The 15,194-nt window shown below is 49.2% G+C and overlaps 1 protein-coding gene across 1 annotated transcript in view; it reads left to right on the forward strand.

The window, feature by feature from the left end:
- Positions 1-15,194, forward strand: part of LOC130402154 (ubiquitin carboxyl-terminal hydrolase 43-like) — an 85,760-nt gene that overhangs the window by 25,731 nt on the left and 44,835 nt on the right. Inside the window, 6 exon segments of the mRNA XM_056606286.1 lie at positions 2,284-2,419; positions 3,631-3,775; positions 9,537-9,687; positions 11,446-11,557; positions 14,499-14,611; positions 15,004-15,081. Coding sequence (XP_056462261.1) covers positions 2,284-2,419; positions 3,631-3,775; positions 9,537-9,687; positions 11,446-11,557; positions 14,499-14,611; positions 15,004-15,081 — 735 coding nt within the window.

Consider the following 15,194-nt stretch of genomic DNA (forward strand, 5'->3'; position numbering starts at 1 on the left):
TCTCTCTCTCTCTCTCTCTCTCTCTCTCTCTCTCTCTCTCTCTCTCTCTCTCTCTCTCTCTCTCTCTCTCTCTTCTGCTTCCTCCCTCCCCCCTGCTATCTTTCATCGTCTCTCCTCCTCACTTCTCCCTCTCTCCCTATATCTTTATCTGTGTCTCTCCTTAACTCGTTGCAATCCTCTCCCTCCCCTTTTCCTACCTCCCCATTTCTCCTGTTCTCTATCTCCTCCTCTCTCCCTCCCCTCTCTCCCTCCCACTACACCCCTCTCTCTCTAGAACTCTGCCGTCTATAATTTCACCGTTAAAACATCCACACCCTCTCCTTCGTCACCTCGTCCCAAAGCTCCCCATGAACACAAGAGAGGAATGACCCGTACTTCCCGTACACCTCGATAAAGGTGTAGGTGAATGCTGCTTTCACACTCCCTTCCCCCTGGTCTCCCCAGCCCCCCCCCCAGCCCCCCTCCCGTCCCGTTCCCCACCAGCGGGTTCTGTCATGTCTTCCTCCGCACTCACGCGCCTCCCTTCTAATTCAGGAGATCTTGCCGGCTTGTTCTAACAAATTGCTCACCAGCGTAAAAGTGCTCGGTCAGATACAGCGAGAAGGAAAACACCTCTGAGGATACGCTCTGCAATAAGCAGAAACACAGATGGGATTATGATAACACAAGTCACACCCAAATTTTGTAAACCACCGCACACAGATTCCTCTGAACCGACCGAAACACTAAACACTGTTTATGGAGACATCTACATTGTGTTTACGGTCTGCACTGTTCACCGCTTGGAGGACATTTTTAATGGAAAATCGTTACAACATTAACATTAACAGTCTGTTGTAAAGCTCACAGAGTTGCTCATAAACACTCCTGGAATGGCTGTTTTTGATTATTTGTGTGGTCAGTGAAGTGTATCGGACGATGCATCACACTTCCTTCAATTACTTAAAACCATAATGCTCCTGCTGCTTCTACTCTTGGGGATTTCAGTGGCAATGTACTCTACTGAAACTGTAAAGCATTGAGGCTTCAAAGACATGTCTTAGTTCTTTCTTATTATGATTCATGATGTTTTTGTCAATAAACGTCAAAATCAACCCAGTGTTTCTGCGTGACCTATGACCATTACCCCTCAATGTCTAGACTACCGTAGGTCTCACTGTCTGTGTTGTGATAGGTCAATGGCAGGTCACCTGTCTCACTGTCTGTATTGTGATAGGTCGATGGCCGGTCACATGTCTTACCTTCTGTAATGTGATAGGTTGATGGCAGATCACCTGTCTGACCTTCTGTACTGTGAAAGGTTGATGGCAGGTCAACTGTCTCACCTTCTGTACTGTGATAGGTTGATTGCAGGTTACCTGTCTCACCTTCTGTACTGTGATGGGTCGATGGCAGGTCACCTGCCTCCCCTTCTGTACTGTGATAGGTCGATGGCAGGTCACCTGTCTCACCTTCTGTAATGTGAAAGGTCGATGGCAGGTCACTTGTCTAACCTTCTGTGTTGTAATAGGTTGATGGCAGGTCACCGGTCTCACCTTCTGCATTGTGATAGGACGATGGCAGGTCACCTGTCTCACCTTCTGTGCTGTGATAGGTCGATGGCAGGTCGTCTCCAGAGTGTCTGTGCGGCTGCACCTGTGAGGTTGTCAGCAGTAACCGTGGCGACCTGGCCCCTCTCAGAGCCGTCTTCCTGCTTTTAAAAAATAGAAAACCAACTCGCGGACATAAAACTATGAACCCTAATGATCTATTATTAATGTTAAAATGTATCTGAATTATGCATGTGATTCTCTGTGTGTCCCTTCCTGTCCGAAAGAGAGGATGAGTGGGGGAGAGGGGTGAGAGGAGAGAGAGCACCAGAGAGGGGTGAGACACATAGGAGAGGGGGGGAGAGGGAAGAGACATGGGGGGGGTAGAGAGGAGAGATGGAGGGCCTGAGAGGGAGGCTGAAATAGAGGTGGATGAGTTAAAAGAGGAGAACGATAGATAAAAACTGGGAGAGGGAAGAGAGAGAGAGAGAGAGAAAGAGAGGGAGAAAGAGAAAGCTAGAGGGAGAGATAAAGAGAGGGAGGGAGTGTCGGAGAGATATTGGAGGAGAGACCAAACACAGATACACAGAGGACAGGGAGGGAGGATAAAACCAGGGCTGAGGGGAGAGGGAATGGAGGAGGAGATTGAGGTGGAGATGGAGGTGGAGGAGGAGGAGGAGGTGGAGGTGGAGGAGGAGGTGGAGGAGGAGGAGGTGTAGCAGCAGTCTTACAGTATCCCCCCCCCCCCCCCCAGGCCACTGTGCGTCACCCTGGTGTTCAGCACGAGGGGCCAGCGGTACCTGCGTGTGGGGCTCTCTGTGCCGCTGCAGGGCTCCCTGGCCGGCCTGCGGAGGATGGTTGCTGACGAGGGACACATCTCCCCCGACCAGGTAACCACGGTACCCACATATTATTTGGCCATAAACTGAGCCATTTGAAGTTTAAAATTCATGTGGTCATGCATCCGTCTCATTGGAGACTGCAAAGGTGCTGTCAAAATATCAACTCGTCAGATTCAAATGCGCTTGTGGCTCTTAAAGGGGATGGGAGATGGCACTCTCATTGGTTTAGGGCACGTTACGCCCAAACCCACACCTACGGGTAATTAGGCTACTTCAGGCCCAGGGCAACCCTTTTTAGATTTGCGTCGGGCGCAAGAGTCATTTATCCGCCGGTATAATAGCAACATCGACATAGAACCGCCCACAAAGCTACTTGCGTTTGCCGCTTCACTCTTGCGTTTCAGACTGTTAAAATAGGGCACTATGTCTCTCTCTCTCTCTCTCTCTCTCTCTCTCTCTCTCTCTCTCTCTCTCTCTCTCTCTCTCTCTCTCTCTCTCTCTCTCTCTCTCTCTCTCTCTCTCTCTCTCTCTCTCCCCCCCTAACTCCCTCCCTTCTCTCTTACTGAATGTTTAGGGTGGGGGGGCTCAAAGCTGGTGGAGGATTCATGTTTGTCTTCTGCTTCTGTGCTGCGATTTTGAGGAGGAGTGGAGAGGTTAGGGATCAGAGGAGGAGTCCTTACCCTGGAGATGAACTCTGCATTACGCCTCGTGCCCACTGCACCGTCAGTCAACGGACGTGGGAAGGCGTGGCTGACGGATGGGGGAGTAGTCTTTGCAGAGGCAACCGTCAGCCAATCAAATCGCTTCGCCGGGTTCTTCCCGCTTCTTCCTGCTTGTTGCGAGGCAAGAAGACCCGCTTTCCCGCTTTCCAGTATCGTCAGAGCCCGAGTCGCGTCACAGTGCTTAAATTTGCATACGCGATCTGATTGGATGACGGAACCGTCGCTGCCGAAAAAGTTAAACATTTTTCAACTTTTTGACGGTGGCGAACGCTCCAAGTCAACGGACGGATCCACAATGCATTGCGCGACCGTCCCCATTCAAAGTCAATGGGCAACGGACAACTGACGGAGGTAGTGGGCACGGGGCGTTACACCACACTGATGTCTCGTTTGTGTGTGTGTGTGTGTGTGTGTGTGTGTGTGTGTGTGTGTGTGTGTGTGTGTGTGTGTGTGTGTGTGTGTGTGTGTGTGTGTGTGTGTGTGTGTGTGTGTGTGTGTGTGTGTGTGTGTGCGCGTGTGTGTGTGTGTGTGTCTCAGGTCATCCTGACAGAGATCTACTCCACCGGGTTTCAGAGGTCGTTCTTCGACGAGGACGACCTGACCTGCGTTGCCGACAATGATGTCATCTACGCCTTTCAGGCTCCGCCCCTTTACATCAGAGCGGGATCCGCAAGGATCTCAGGTGAACAAACACACACGCACATATGAAAACTCACACATATGAACACACACACACACATACATGAATACACACACACCAACACACATATGAACACACACACAATAATATTTTACGATATACAAAAATAATTTTTTAACCTGTGTCTCGTAAAATGATATCCACACTCACCTTCAGAGCGTAATTCAACATGGACATAACACAATTTGTGACACAATGTGCACCGTAGCTGTAGAGTTTAAACAAGTACTAAAACAGTATCGTACTAATGCTATTTAACATACCAATACAACTATTATTACGCTAATGCTACTTCTGCAACTTATCATACTCATACTTCAAATACTTCTATGTATGATCCGAGTACTACAGCTACTTTACATTCTAATGCTACTTCTACTAATCATGATTATACTGGATGTAGTATTTATCATGCTACGAATGTATCTAACCATAATAAGGCTAAATCATAGTATTCTTCTTAAACTATGAAGCTTTATATTCATGTTGAAACTCATTTTTTACTACAGCTCTCACCACGCTACTAGTATTGTAACTGGTATTTACTGTTTGATTATTGTGAACCCAAACGATGCAAAACCATCACCAAGACACATACAAACACACATATACACACACACACGTATAAACAAACCTACACATACACAACACACAGAAGGATTACACACACATAGACACATACCCCCACACACACACACATATATATACAACAAACACACCGACAAGTAAACACTCACACAAATAAAACACAGATAGAGAAGGATTACACACACATAAACACACATACATATAAACACACACACACACACAAACAGACACACACACACATAATCACACCCACATATATACATTTACACATACGCACACACATGAAGATTACACACACAGAACAGTCCAAAAGACAGCCTAGAGATCTACTCCACCGGGTTTCAGAGGTCGTTCTTCGTCGAGGACGACCTGACCTGCGTTGCCGACAATGATGTCATCTACGCCTTTCAGGCTCCGCCCCTTTACATCAGAGCGGGATCCAGAGCGGGATTACAGTGTATAATTTGCAGGCTGAGAGCTGGCTGATCACTATAATCAGGATGGCAGGAGGTCCATCCCTCATTTTCAAAATGAGGGTTGCTAGTTGACTTCTCCTGGCAATTTGTTGAGATTTCCTAAGGGTCCTTACTGCTGTGAGAGCGTTGTTTGATTTCCTGTGTGTGTGTGTGTGTGTGTGTGTGTGTGTGTGTGTGTGTGTGTGTGTGTTGTGTGTGTGTGTGTGTGTGTGTGTGTGTGTGTGTGTGTGTGTGTGTGTGTGTGTGTGTGTGTGTGTGTGTGTGTGTGTGTGTGTGTGTGTGGAAGTGTATGGCGCCCAGTGGTTAGTTGTTAAACAGAGCTTTATAAATGAGTTTGTTCACCCTCCTGTATAATAATATATTATAATACGTTATATTATGTAGGGGCTGTTTAATGGTGTACTTAAAGCCAGAGTTTGATGGTTTATTCCCAGTCCCTAGTCTGCCGTTTTCTTTAATGATTGTAATCAATAAGAACATGAATAGTATTGTATAATAAACTTGTGTTAAGGTAGATCTAGTGTCCCGGTGTATTAATAAAGGTGTTTCTGATATGAGCAGGATTATTTTTATGCAACTGCAAACTCCACAGTAAAGCGAGAACCTGAGCCTCACAGCTGCAGGGACAGACCCCCAAAGCCCCGATATATGCCTTCAGTCACACCGAACCTCAGGTTTGCTGAGCCCTGGAGGATTGAGGGGTTCTCTCTGAGAAGAAGTAGAGACGAGACAGCAACGGCTCAGAAGAGCGAGGGAATGAGATGGGGCATAGGTTGAAAAAAGAGGTCGGACTGAACCTGCTCCCGACTAGGACATTGGTGGACTGTTATCATTAACCCCAACCATAATAATAAAACGATGACATCACGTTCAAACACCTTCCTAGAAGCACGGAGTAAATGGACTATAAATTCTAACTTGAACTCCTTTATAAAGTTATCGTTGAGCCATTCCACCAGATCCAGAACCTTTTGCCAAGCAAACGCTCACCAATAAACACTTCCCTGCCCCCGCCCCCCCCCTCCTATCCAGCCTCAGACTTCAAGGCCGAGGAACTATAAATAATACTTTTCTCCCATTAGCGCTGGCAGTCCGCTCCGAGCTCCGAGCCGGTTATCCTTGTCCTGATCTTCATCAGGATCCCCTTACTGAGTCTGAGTGCCCCTCCATGAGGACCGAGGCATGAGGCTGCTGTGTCCCTCTGTCTGGACGTCTTCTGGGCTTTTCCGACAAAACCGCCTGGCCCGCAGCCCATTGGCTGGTGGAACATCAACAACCTATATCAACAACAGCAGGGATAGAGGGCTTAGTGGGAGCTGGCTGCAGACAGATTTTCCATTTCTGCACACCTATTTTACCTTCTGTTTATAAGTTGTGCCCGTACTTTCTGGGAAGGATTGTAAATGTAAAGGTGATTTGTTTCATTGACATCTTGTTATTTGCCTGCGAAGAACCTCATTAAAAACTTCAGCAGAAGAAAAAAGCACAGAGGCATCTCTGTGGGCAGCAGGAACGATGGTTGAATCTGGAGATCTTCATTCGTTGGTCTCCAGCCAAATGAGAGCTTGTCATTCCCTCAGAGCGCCATCGCCTCTGTCAGGAATCGATGGCGTTTACATGTAGAGGGCCGGTGATGGCTCCGTATCGCTACCTTAGATAATCTGTATGTCTCGGCTCCTCTCGAGGAAGAATCCGGATGGTGGGCTGACTTTACGGCGCGTTAGAGAGAGAGGAGCGAGCGCTAAGTAGCTTCTGTAATTACCAAACCTGAAAGGGCTGTGATCCAGACGGGCTCCAATCAATTACCCATAAACGGCCAGGATGGGGTTGGAAAGGTCTGAGGGAGGGGTGGCTGGGAGGTGAACCCCAAGGGGGTTCTGGGGGGGGGGGGGGGGGGGGGGGGGTCGCTTTGTATTCCTCTGATCGCAGGTGCCATGCTGAGGGTAACAGCCGGGGTAATGCCCCTGAGCAAGGCACTCCAGGGTTGTGGTAGTGGTTGCTTGTTGGGAACCTGTGGATCTGTTCGAGGTGCAGCTTCTAGTGGAACGGGCTTGGCTGATTTTATCTACATAATTAGTTTTAATTGCTGTTGTGTCCAAGGAAAAAACACGATTGGTTGTGCTGTCCTTAACTTAGAATGAGCCGTTTATATCCTCATCCCTTTCTTCCTTGAGAGCTTTTACCTCCAGTTTGGCAGACCACATAATAGAACTGATGAATCTACCAGGAATCTCCTCTCTGAAGAGCCTCCTCGCCCCCTCCTCTAACCCTGCAGTCCGCAGTGTGGCTGTAGGCTTCCCTGGCATAGTAACAGCCGTCCATATATCCACTTTATACATCCCTCTCTCTTAGAAACGCTTACTTATATAGCCTCCCTCAAACTGAGTTCTCAACAGAAACGATGACAACAGCTAAATCTAAAGCCCACATACACACACCATCACACCAACACACCTTCACACAAACACACCAACACACCATCACACCAACACACCGCGGTGAAGAACAGAGACGGCCAATGGGATAAAATACACTCAGTTGTAAAATACACACGAGTAACAAGACACCCACTGCTAATAAAACACGTCTGAAGTCGGTTTTAAAAGCTTCATTAAACCATCAACCAGAGGAGAAGAGAGTATGAGAGAGATCTACGGACTCTGTTAAGGACACTCATAGTGGACCGGTCTTGGTCTAGCTCAGGTCCTTAGAATCTACAGACTGTGTGGAGGACCTTCAAAGTGGACCGGTCTTGGTCTAGCTCAGGTTCTGACGGAGGAGGTCAGAGTGTTTGTGTTGTCCCCATCAGGTTCACGCCCTGCGTTGGCCTTCAGGCAGAGCGGACCTCTTTGTTCATCCAGGGTGAGACGTTTCTCTCCGACTCCTTAAAGCAGAGTGGAGAGCGTGAGTTCAGCCCGGTGTTTATCAGGGTTATTCTTAGTCTGCAGAGCGGCTGGCCTGCTGCCCTTCTAAACCATTCAGGACTCAGACCTCCTCAGCGGACCCTCTAGTCCTGTTATCACTGGGACAGGAGAGAGGTCTCCTCAGGTCTGCTCCTGTCCTGTGTTCCCGATGACCAGAGAGAGGTCTCCTCTCAGGTCTGCTCCTGTCCATGTGAGGGTCCTCTCCATGGTTTCCCTGGCGTCTCCTGATGCAGGCAGCGCTCCAGGTGTGAACGTTCTGAATCTGATCTGGGGCCAGAGTGAACCCAAAGCCTGAGCCAAGCAGCATAATGAACTCCTAACGCTCACTGCCCAAGGTTCACTGCTTTAGATTACATCTTCTAGTTGAGAGGAAACAGATTTCCACAAATAGAAAGAGAAACAGCACCTCTGCAGCAACAGTTTACTGTGTGTCGGTGTTCAAGGTCTGAGCTCATGTCTGACAGCCATCTTGTGAAGGGGGGGCGGGCTGTGGTGCGGTGGGGGGGGGGGTTGTTGCCGGGCAGGGTGTGTGTCCTGTTGGGACAGAGGTGTTTAATTATGGGATGTCATTTTGTTTGTCTAAGATTAGTGTTAGAGTCAGAGACCTTCCTATTGGCTTTGTGGGAATTCAGTAGAAGAAGAAAGGAGTCCATTAACCGTTCACCGCACGTCAGGACTTAATGTGATCTCCTTACCCTGTAGATCTAATCCTGTGTGTGTGTGTGTGTGTGTGTGTGTGTGTGTGTGTGTGTGTGTGTGTGTGTGTGTGTGTGTGTGTGTGTGTGTGTGTGTGTGTGTGTGTGTGTGTGTGTGTGTGTGTGTTCTGAGCTTCAACTTGTTTACTTTGTGTCTACTTTGCCACTATGCTGCAGAATGACTGGAATTTGCTGCAAGGTTTTCCAAACCTCCTACACTCAGCAACCGCACACACACACACACACACAAAGAGCCTCACACACACAAAAACGCGCACAAACACACACACACACACACACACACACACAGCCTCACATACTCTCCCACATACCCGCACAGACAAGCACACGCAGCCACTCTCAAGCGCACACAAACTCTCTGCATGAGCACATACTGACCAACTCAAACACACAAAAACCATCACACACATCCACAAATAACCCCACGCACACACGGAGCAGAACTCTTCGTCTCTCACACCTCTGCCTCCGTCCAGAGGCCGGCAGCAGCAGGTTGTAAATTAAAAGCGCAGTTAATAGCATCCTTGGGAGCCTAATAGCCAATGAGAGGCCTCCGCTCGCCTGTCTGAGTTTATAAATCAGAGAACAACACAAGGTGACCTGCAGACATGGCTGAAGGGTTTCCCTCACAAACACACATACACCCACACATACACACACACAAACACACACATACATACAAACACAAACATGCACACTCACACAGGCGTGGCAGGCGGTGTTAACAATAGACTCAGGGCTGTCTGAGCTTGTCATGGTTCTCGTCAGAACCCACGAAAATTAGGATTTTATTCTAATTGCAAACTTTATGTGTTTCTCTATATTAATGTGGTCATAGTTATAGTCACATTTTCTCCATCTCTCTCTGTCTGTCTCCTTGGTTCTCTCTCTGTGTCTCTCTCCCTGTGTGTGTGTGTGTGTGTGTGTGTGTGTGTGTGTGTGTGTGTGTGTGTGTGTGTGTGTGTGTGTGTGTGTGTGTGTGTGTGTGTGTGTGTGTGTGTGTGTGTGTGTCTGTGTCTGTGTCTGTGTATGTGAACAGGGTACCACCACAGCCTGCCGTCCTCGCCCTTCTCCTCTGGTCCTGAAGGTCAAAGGTTACCCCCGTCGGGCACGCTGTCGTCTGAGTTCCTGAACCAAGGCGGCCCCGCCCGCATCCTGCTGCTGGTCTGCAACGCCGCGCAGAACGTCAGGTAAAGGACCTCCAGACCGGGGTACTACCGGGTACTACCAGGTACTCTGACCGTCAGGTAAAGGACCTCCAGATCGGGGTATGAGCAGGTACTCTGACCGTCAGGTAATAGCTGCTCAGACAGAGTGACACACTCACACACTGTGGCGTAATACAATAAGAGAGTCTGAAAAGCTAAACTTTCACAGCCCAGACATAGCTCCACACGTCCAAACACACCGTGCCGCGGCTGGCTCTTGGTCGTTTCTCTAAATTGGAGGATTATTTCAGTCAAAGTGATAAAATTGCAGATAACAATGTTACAGTCATGTTAGACAAATGGCAACGATTAAAACAAGGAAAAAAATGATACTCTTAACACCAGGAAGTGTAATTCCACCTGGCTACATAAACACTGTAGGAACTCCCCAGTGGAGTCATGTGACCCTGAAGTTCTAGAAGAGCCCTTCTCTCAGAGAGAACTCCAAATCTCAGTCCGATATAAACATCGGACCCATGGTGGCTTTTAGACACCCAGGTAATGCTGACATTATACTGGAAGGGTTCAGATGCACCAAGAATTCTTCGCTCAGAATTCTTAGTGTGCCTCGGTCTCTAAGTCCGTGAAATGGGGACCTGGATTAGTTTGTTTGCGGACGCTATAGTGAACGACGCCGCAAGAAGAGGGGACAGGAACAAATGTCACGACAGAGACAGCGCCACTAATTAACCCGAGGTCTCTGAGCACCGCCCAGTCCTTTAGTGCTCCTGAGACAGATCAGGTCAGCCTCCTACAATCACAACACCAGGGAATGATATTAGCCATCAGGCCAAGGGCTGTGCATTGAAATGTCTCCAATGTGTGTGTGTGTGTGTGTGTGTGTGTGTGTGTGTGTGTGTGTGTGTGTGTGTGTGTGTGTGTGTGTGTGTGTGTGTGTGTGTGTGTGTGTGTGTGTGCGTGTGCTTCATTACATCTTTGTGTGAAGAATATTAATATGTGTGTGCGCACATATTCTCACACACGCATCTTTGACACGTGCACACAGAGGAGAATCCAGAGATGAGTGTGTGAGCCTGTTAACGGGCGTGTCATGTGATCTTCACTCTGAACCCGAGGCCCCCCCCTCCTCAATCCCATCATGCTCTCTGCTCTCTGCAGATGTTCACAGGAAGAGATAATGAGATCGGCCCTCAGGAGCCGCTGAGGGCCAAAGCAATCCTGCCTTCAATTAGCACGGATGGAGAGGGGGCCCTGGGTCTGGCAGCAGGGCCCCGCTCCACCATCTAGACGGGGCCCTGCTCCACCTTGGCCCCCTGGTGGAGAGGTGGCCCCTCTCGGGGGCCCTGGGTCAGTCACTAGGGCCCCGCTCCACCGTCTAGGCCGCCGGGCCCCCCTTGTGGAGAGGAGGCCCCTCTCAGGGTCTGTTTGGAGGAGTCCCGACAGAAGTAAGGAGGAGGTGGAGGAGGTGGAGAAGTGGCGACCGTAGTAAGGAGGAGGTGGAGGAGGCAGAGGAGTTGCCACAGTAGTAAGGAGGAGGTGGTGGAGGAGGAGCAGTGGCGACCGTGCTAAGGAGGAGTTGGAGGAGGTTGGGGAGTAACGACCGCAGTAAGGAGGAGGAGGAGGTGGAGGAGTAACGACCGCAGTAAGGAGGAGGAGGAGGTGGAGGAGTAGTGACCGCAGTAAGCAGGAGGAGGAGGTGGAGGAGTGTGTGTGGCAGGATCCTGTGTCGACGTCTCTCTCTCTCTCTCTCTCTCTCTCTCTCTCTCTCTCGACCCCCAGGTTCGGGCCTCCCTTCCTGATGCGTGAGGACCGCTCTATCTCCTGGGACCAGCTGCAGCAGAGTGTCCTCAGTAAGCTGTATTACCTGATGATCAACGGAGCGCAGGCTCAGGTAGCCAATCACAGGCCTCCTCTCACAGTCAGATCAATACCACAGCCAATTACACGCCTTCTCTCACAATCACAGATATATCACAGCCAATCACACGCCTTCGCTCACACTCAGACACAGCCAATCACACGCCTTCTCTCACGGTCAGAGAAACACCACAGCCAATCTCACACCTTCTCTCACAGTCAGAGGAACACGTCAACCAATAACACGCCTTCTCTCACACTCAGAGACACAGCCAATCACACGCCTCCTCTCATGGTCAGAGAAACACCACAGCCAATCACACGCCTTCTCTCACAGTCAGTACAATACCACAGCCAATCACACGCCTCCTTTCACAGTCAGAAAAATACCACAGCCAATCGACCTCAGCTTAAAAAAGATAAAGCAATCTGCCTTTCAGATTCCTCGGTTGTCTCAATTAAAAACAACAACATCCCATCCAATTATTTGCCCAACCATCGTCATGGTAACAACAACAACATGAGAATGATGAGCGGCTGGAGGGCAGCGTTGTTTCCACAAAGGGCCGGTTCAACCCATTGGGTCTTAATGAGTGCTTAACGAGCCGTCCTTAACAAGTGCTGCTTAACGCGCGATGCACTTAGCCAATATACAATGATACGTTTAATTGTGAGACATTTGCATATATATTGCCATGAGACTTCCCTGTGTTGGCGAGCCGGCTGTGATTGGTAGACGGCATGTGGCCCACTGTGTCGTCCTCTCCTGAGTGATGAGGTCGGCCAGCGGTACGGCAGCTTAATGAAACTGATGAACACCGCTCAGACTGACGGTATGTGTGTCTGGGAGGACGTCTGACTATCTGACATCCCTTATCTGCTCTGTCTGGCTGTCTGTCTGTCTGTTTGTGTGAGAGTGGGTATGTGTCTGTGTGTGTGTTTCTACATACTGTATGTACACACACACACTACATGCTGTACACACACACTACATACTGTACATAGACACACACACACCATCATTTTTGCGAAAATTACAGCATCAAGTATTTACCAAAGCGGTGTAATACCTTTAATTATGGACTGTTTATCCCATGGCCTCATGTTTGTTGACATGTCTTCCAAACACTGACCAGTCAGACGACGGGATTTGCAGTCCACCAATCAAAGCACAGCGCTCTGAAACCTGACTGAACCTCTGCACTTTGAAACCTGACACCTCCCTCACTTTGACATTCATTTGAATTTGGAGATCAGAGTTGTGTTTCTATCCAGGCCTCTTCGTGGAGGTCTCAGTGGGCCGTGAGGTTTAGGCTCTGCTGGTTCAGGCTGAGCCAGTGGGAGGAGGTCCTCCACGACCGAGCAGGGGTGACGGTGGACCTCTGTGTCTTACAGCCCTGTCTGGGTGGTCTTCACACGTCACGCCTGTAACCTTACGCTCAGGCAGAGAGGGAAACTAGTTTCGCCTTCCCTCTCGTTGTTTGTCTTACATTTAAATTGTGGGCGTTTAGCAGATGCTTTTATCGAAAGGGACTTACAATAAGTATTTTTAATTTGTCAGAAGAAAGAGAAACAACAATGTATCTCTGTCGGTACAGTAGGGATGTTCATAGAACCAAGTGACGAGCACTAACAATCACCATTCCCTGTATACAACAGAGATAGCTAGGGTAAGATGCTACACAATGCTAAGAACTGTTTTTAAGTGCCGGTATGTACAACATAAAATAAGTTTGTAATGACGGGGGTGTGGGGGGGCTAAGGGGGAGGCTGTGCAGGGTCTAGGTGAGCTCTTCCCCCTGAGGTCTCTGTGAGCCGTGCGTCCGAGACGGTGTTGGAGGTGTCAGAGCAGTAGAAGCGCGGAACACGTGGCGTCCGCTAGCTCCCCCCCCGTGTCACCCACACCCCCATCAGGCGTGAGCTCCCTGCACTCTGACGCCTCCAGGCCTGATGTGGTCGGTTTGGTTTGGAGGTGAGCCAAAGTCTCAGCTCCCTGGGGGACAGAAACGTCCTCCTCTCTGAGAGACACAGACCGCAGCAGGACCTGTTCCTGAGGACCCAAGCGTGTTCCTGTGTGTCTGCGCCCATCTCCATGGTCCATTAGAACAGGGTCTGAGTGAAGAGAAGCTTTATTGCTTTCTGAGGAGAGAAGCGCTCCAGCCAGATGGATCTCTAGCTATTCCCTCCCATGGTGAGGCTGTGATCCAACCTGCCCTCTGTACTCTACTATCTGCCCCGACTGCAGACATTGGGGATCAAACCCAAGACCTTTCTCCTGGCCACTAGACCCCTAGCCACTAGACTATCCTGCCCCCCGGCCAGAGGTCAAAGGTCGCTTTGATCAGGTAGAGATTGTTGCAGAGCTTCTTGAATCTGAGTTGTTCACTCCGTGGTGGAGCCCGGAAGTGTGGTCGTGGTTTACAGCACGTTTACGGTTCTTATTTTCCTGTAATACTCGTATACCAAATGTCTAAGATTCAGCGCGTTGTTTAATGACACGCATCGAGTACCACAAGCTGAGCGGAGAAGTCATGGATTGTACGACTTTAATGTATGGTCTATAAAATTATACCTTAACTCATCTCGAACTTTAAGTTACGATGCATCATCATAAAAGATGATCTTCTTTATTGGTACAGCCCACCACATAGGCATATTCAGATTCAGACTTTATTGTCATTGTTCAAACTTGTACAATGAAATTGGGGTGCTGCTCACTACCCATAGTGCAAAATAAAGTGCAAAATAAAGCAGTGCAAAAATACAAACACGAACAACAGCAATAGGCACAATAAATATAAATATGCAGGCATAAAATATAAGTGTCTTTTTTAAATAAATAAATATGATTTCACATGTCCATTGGGGGGCGGGGTTAGGCGTTAAGTAGACGAATTGCCCAGGGGTAGAATATATATATTGAGGTCTTTGGTTAGATTTGTCCTCACTGTGTTGCCGTCTGCTTGTGTCCACAGAACGCCAGAGTGTTGTTCAACGTCCGCGTCGTGGGTGGGGCCTCTAGCTCAGGACCCTACTGCTACCTGTCGCCGCAGGATGGCCGGCCCCTCTACCACCCCGCTGTGGAGCGGTAAGCAACCCTCTAACCCTGTCTACCAACCCTCTACCGCCCCTCTACCCCCTCCCCTCTGTCCGTCTGTCTGTTTGTCTGTATCGTCTCTATCATCTCTCCCTCTCTCCGTCTCTCTGTCTCTCCTATCTGTCTCTCCTCTCTGTCTCTCCTCTCTGTCTCTCCTCTCTCACTCTCCTCTCTCACTCTCCGTCCCTTTCTCGCCTCTCATTTCGTTCTGTAACTTCTTTCTTCACCATGAGAGCAGTGACCCCTAGAGGCTAGAGACCCACGGTGCAGGTTTAGTGTGTCTCAATCCGCCTATAGAGGGAGCAGCCTCCACTGTCAGTGAACAGTGGGTGACCTTACAGTCCTGCTCCTGTTGGATAACCCTTGACCTTTGCTCCCTGCAGGGCTCTGAGGCAGTGCGGGTCGGGGGCCCCCCCCCATGTCAAGCTGATCATCGAGTGGGAGCCCCGAGTCAAAGACTGGTCAGTGATGTCCTAACTACTACTGTTAAATGATCTATTATTCTGATATGATATATTATACCACTGATGAAGACCAACCCTGGACTCTGATGCTCTCCACTGACCAGTGGCTG

Source organism: Gadus chalcogrammus, chromosome 2 (genome assembly GCF_026213295.1).
Source record: "Gadus chalcogrammus isolate NIFS_2021 chromosome 2, NIFS_Gcha_1.0, whole genome shotgun sequence".
Classification (NCBI taxonomy): Eukaryota; Metazoa; Chordata; class Actinopteri; order Gadiformes; family Gadidae; genus Gadus; species Gadus chalcogrammus.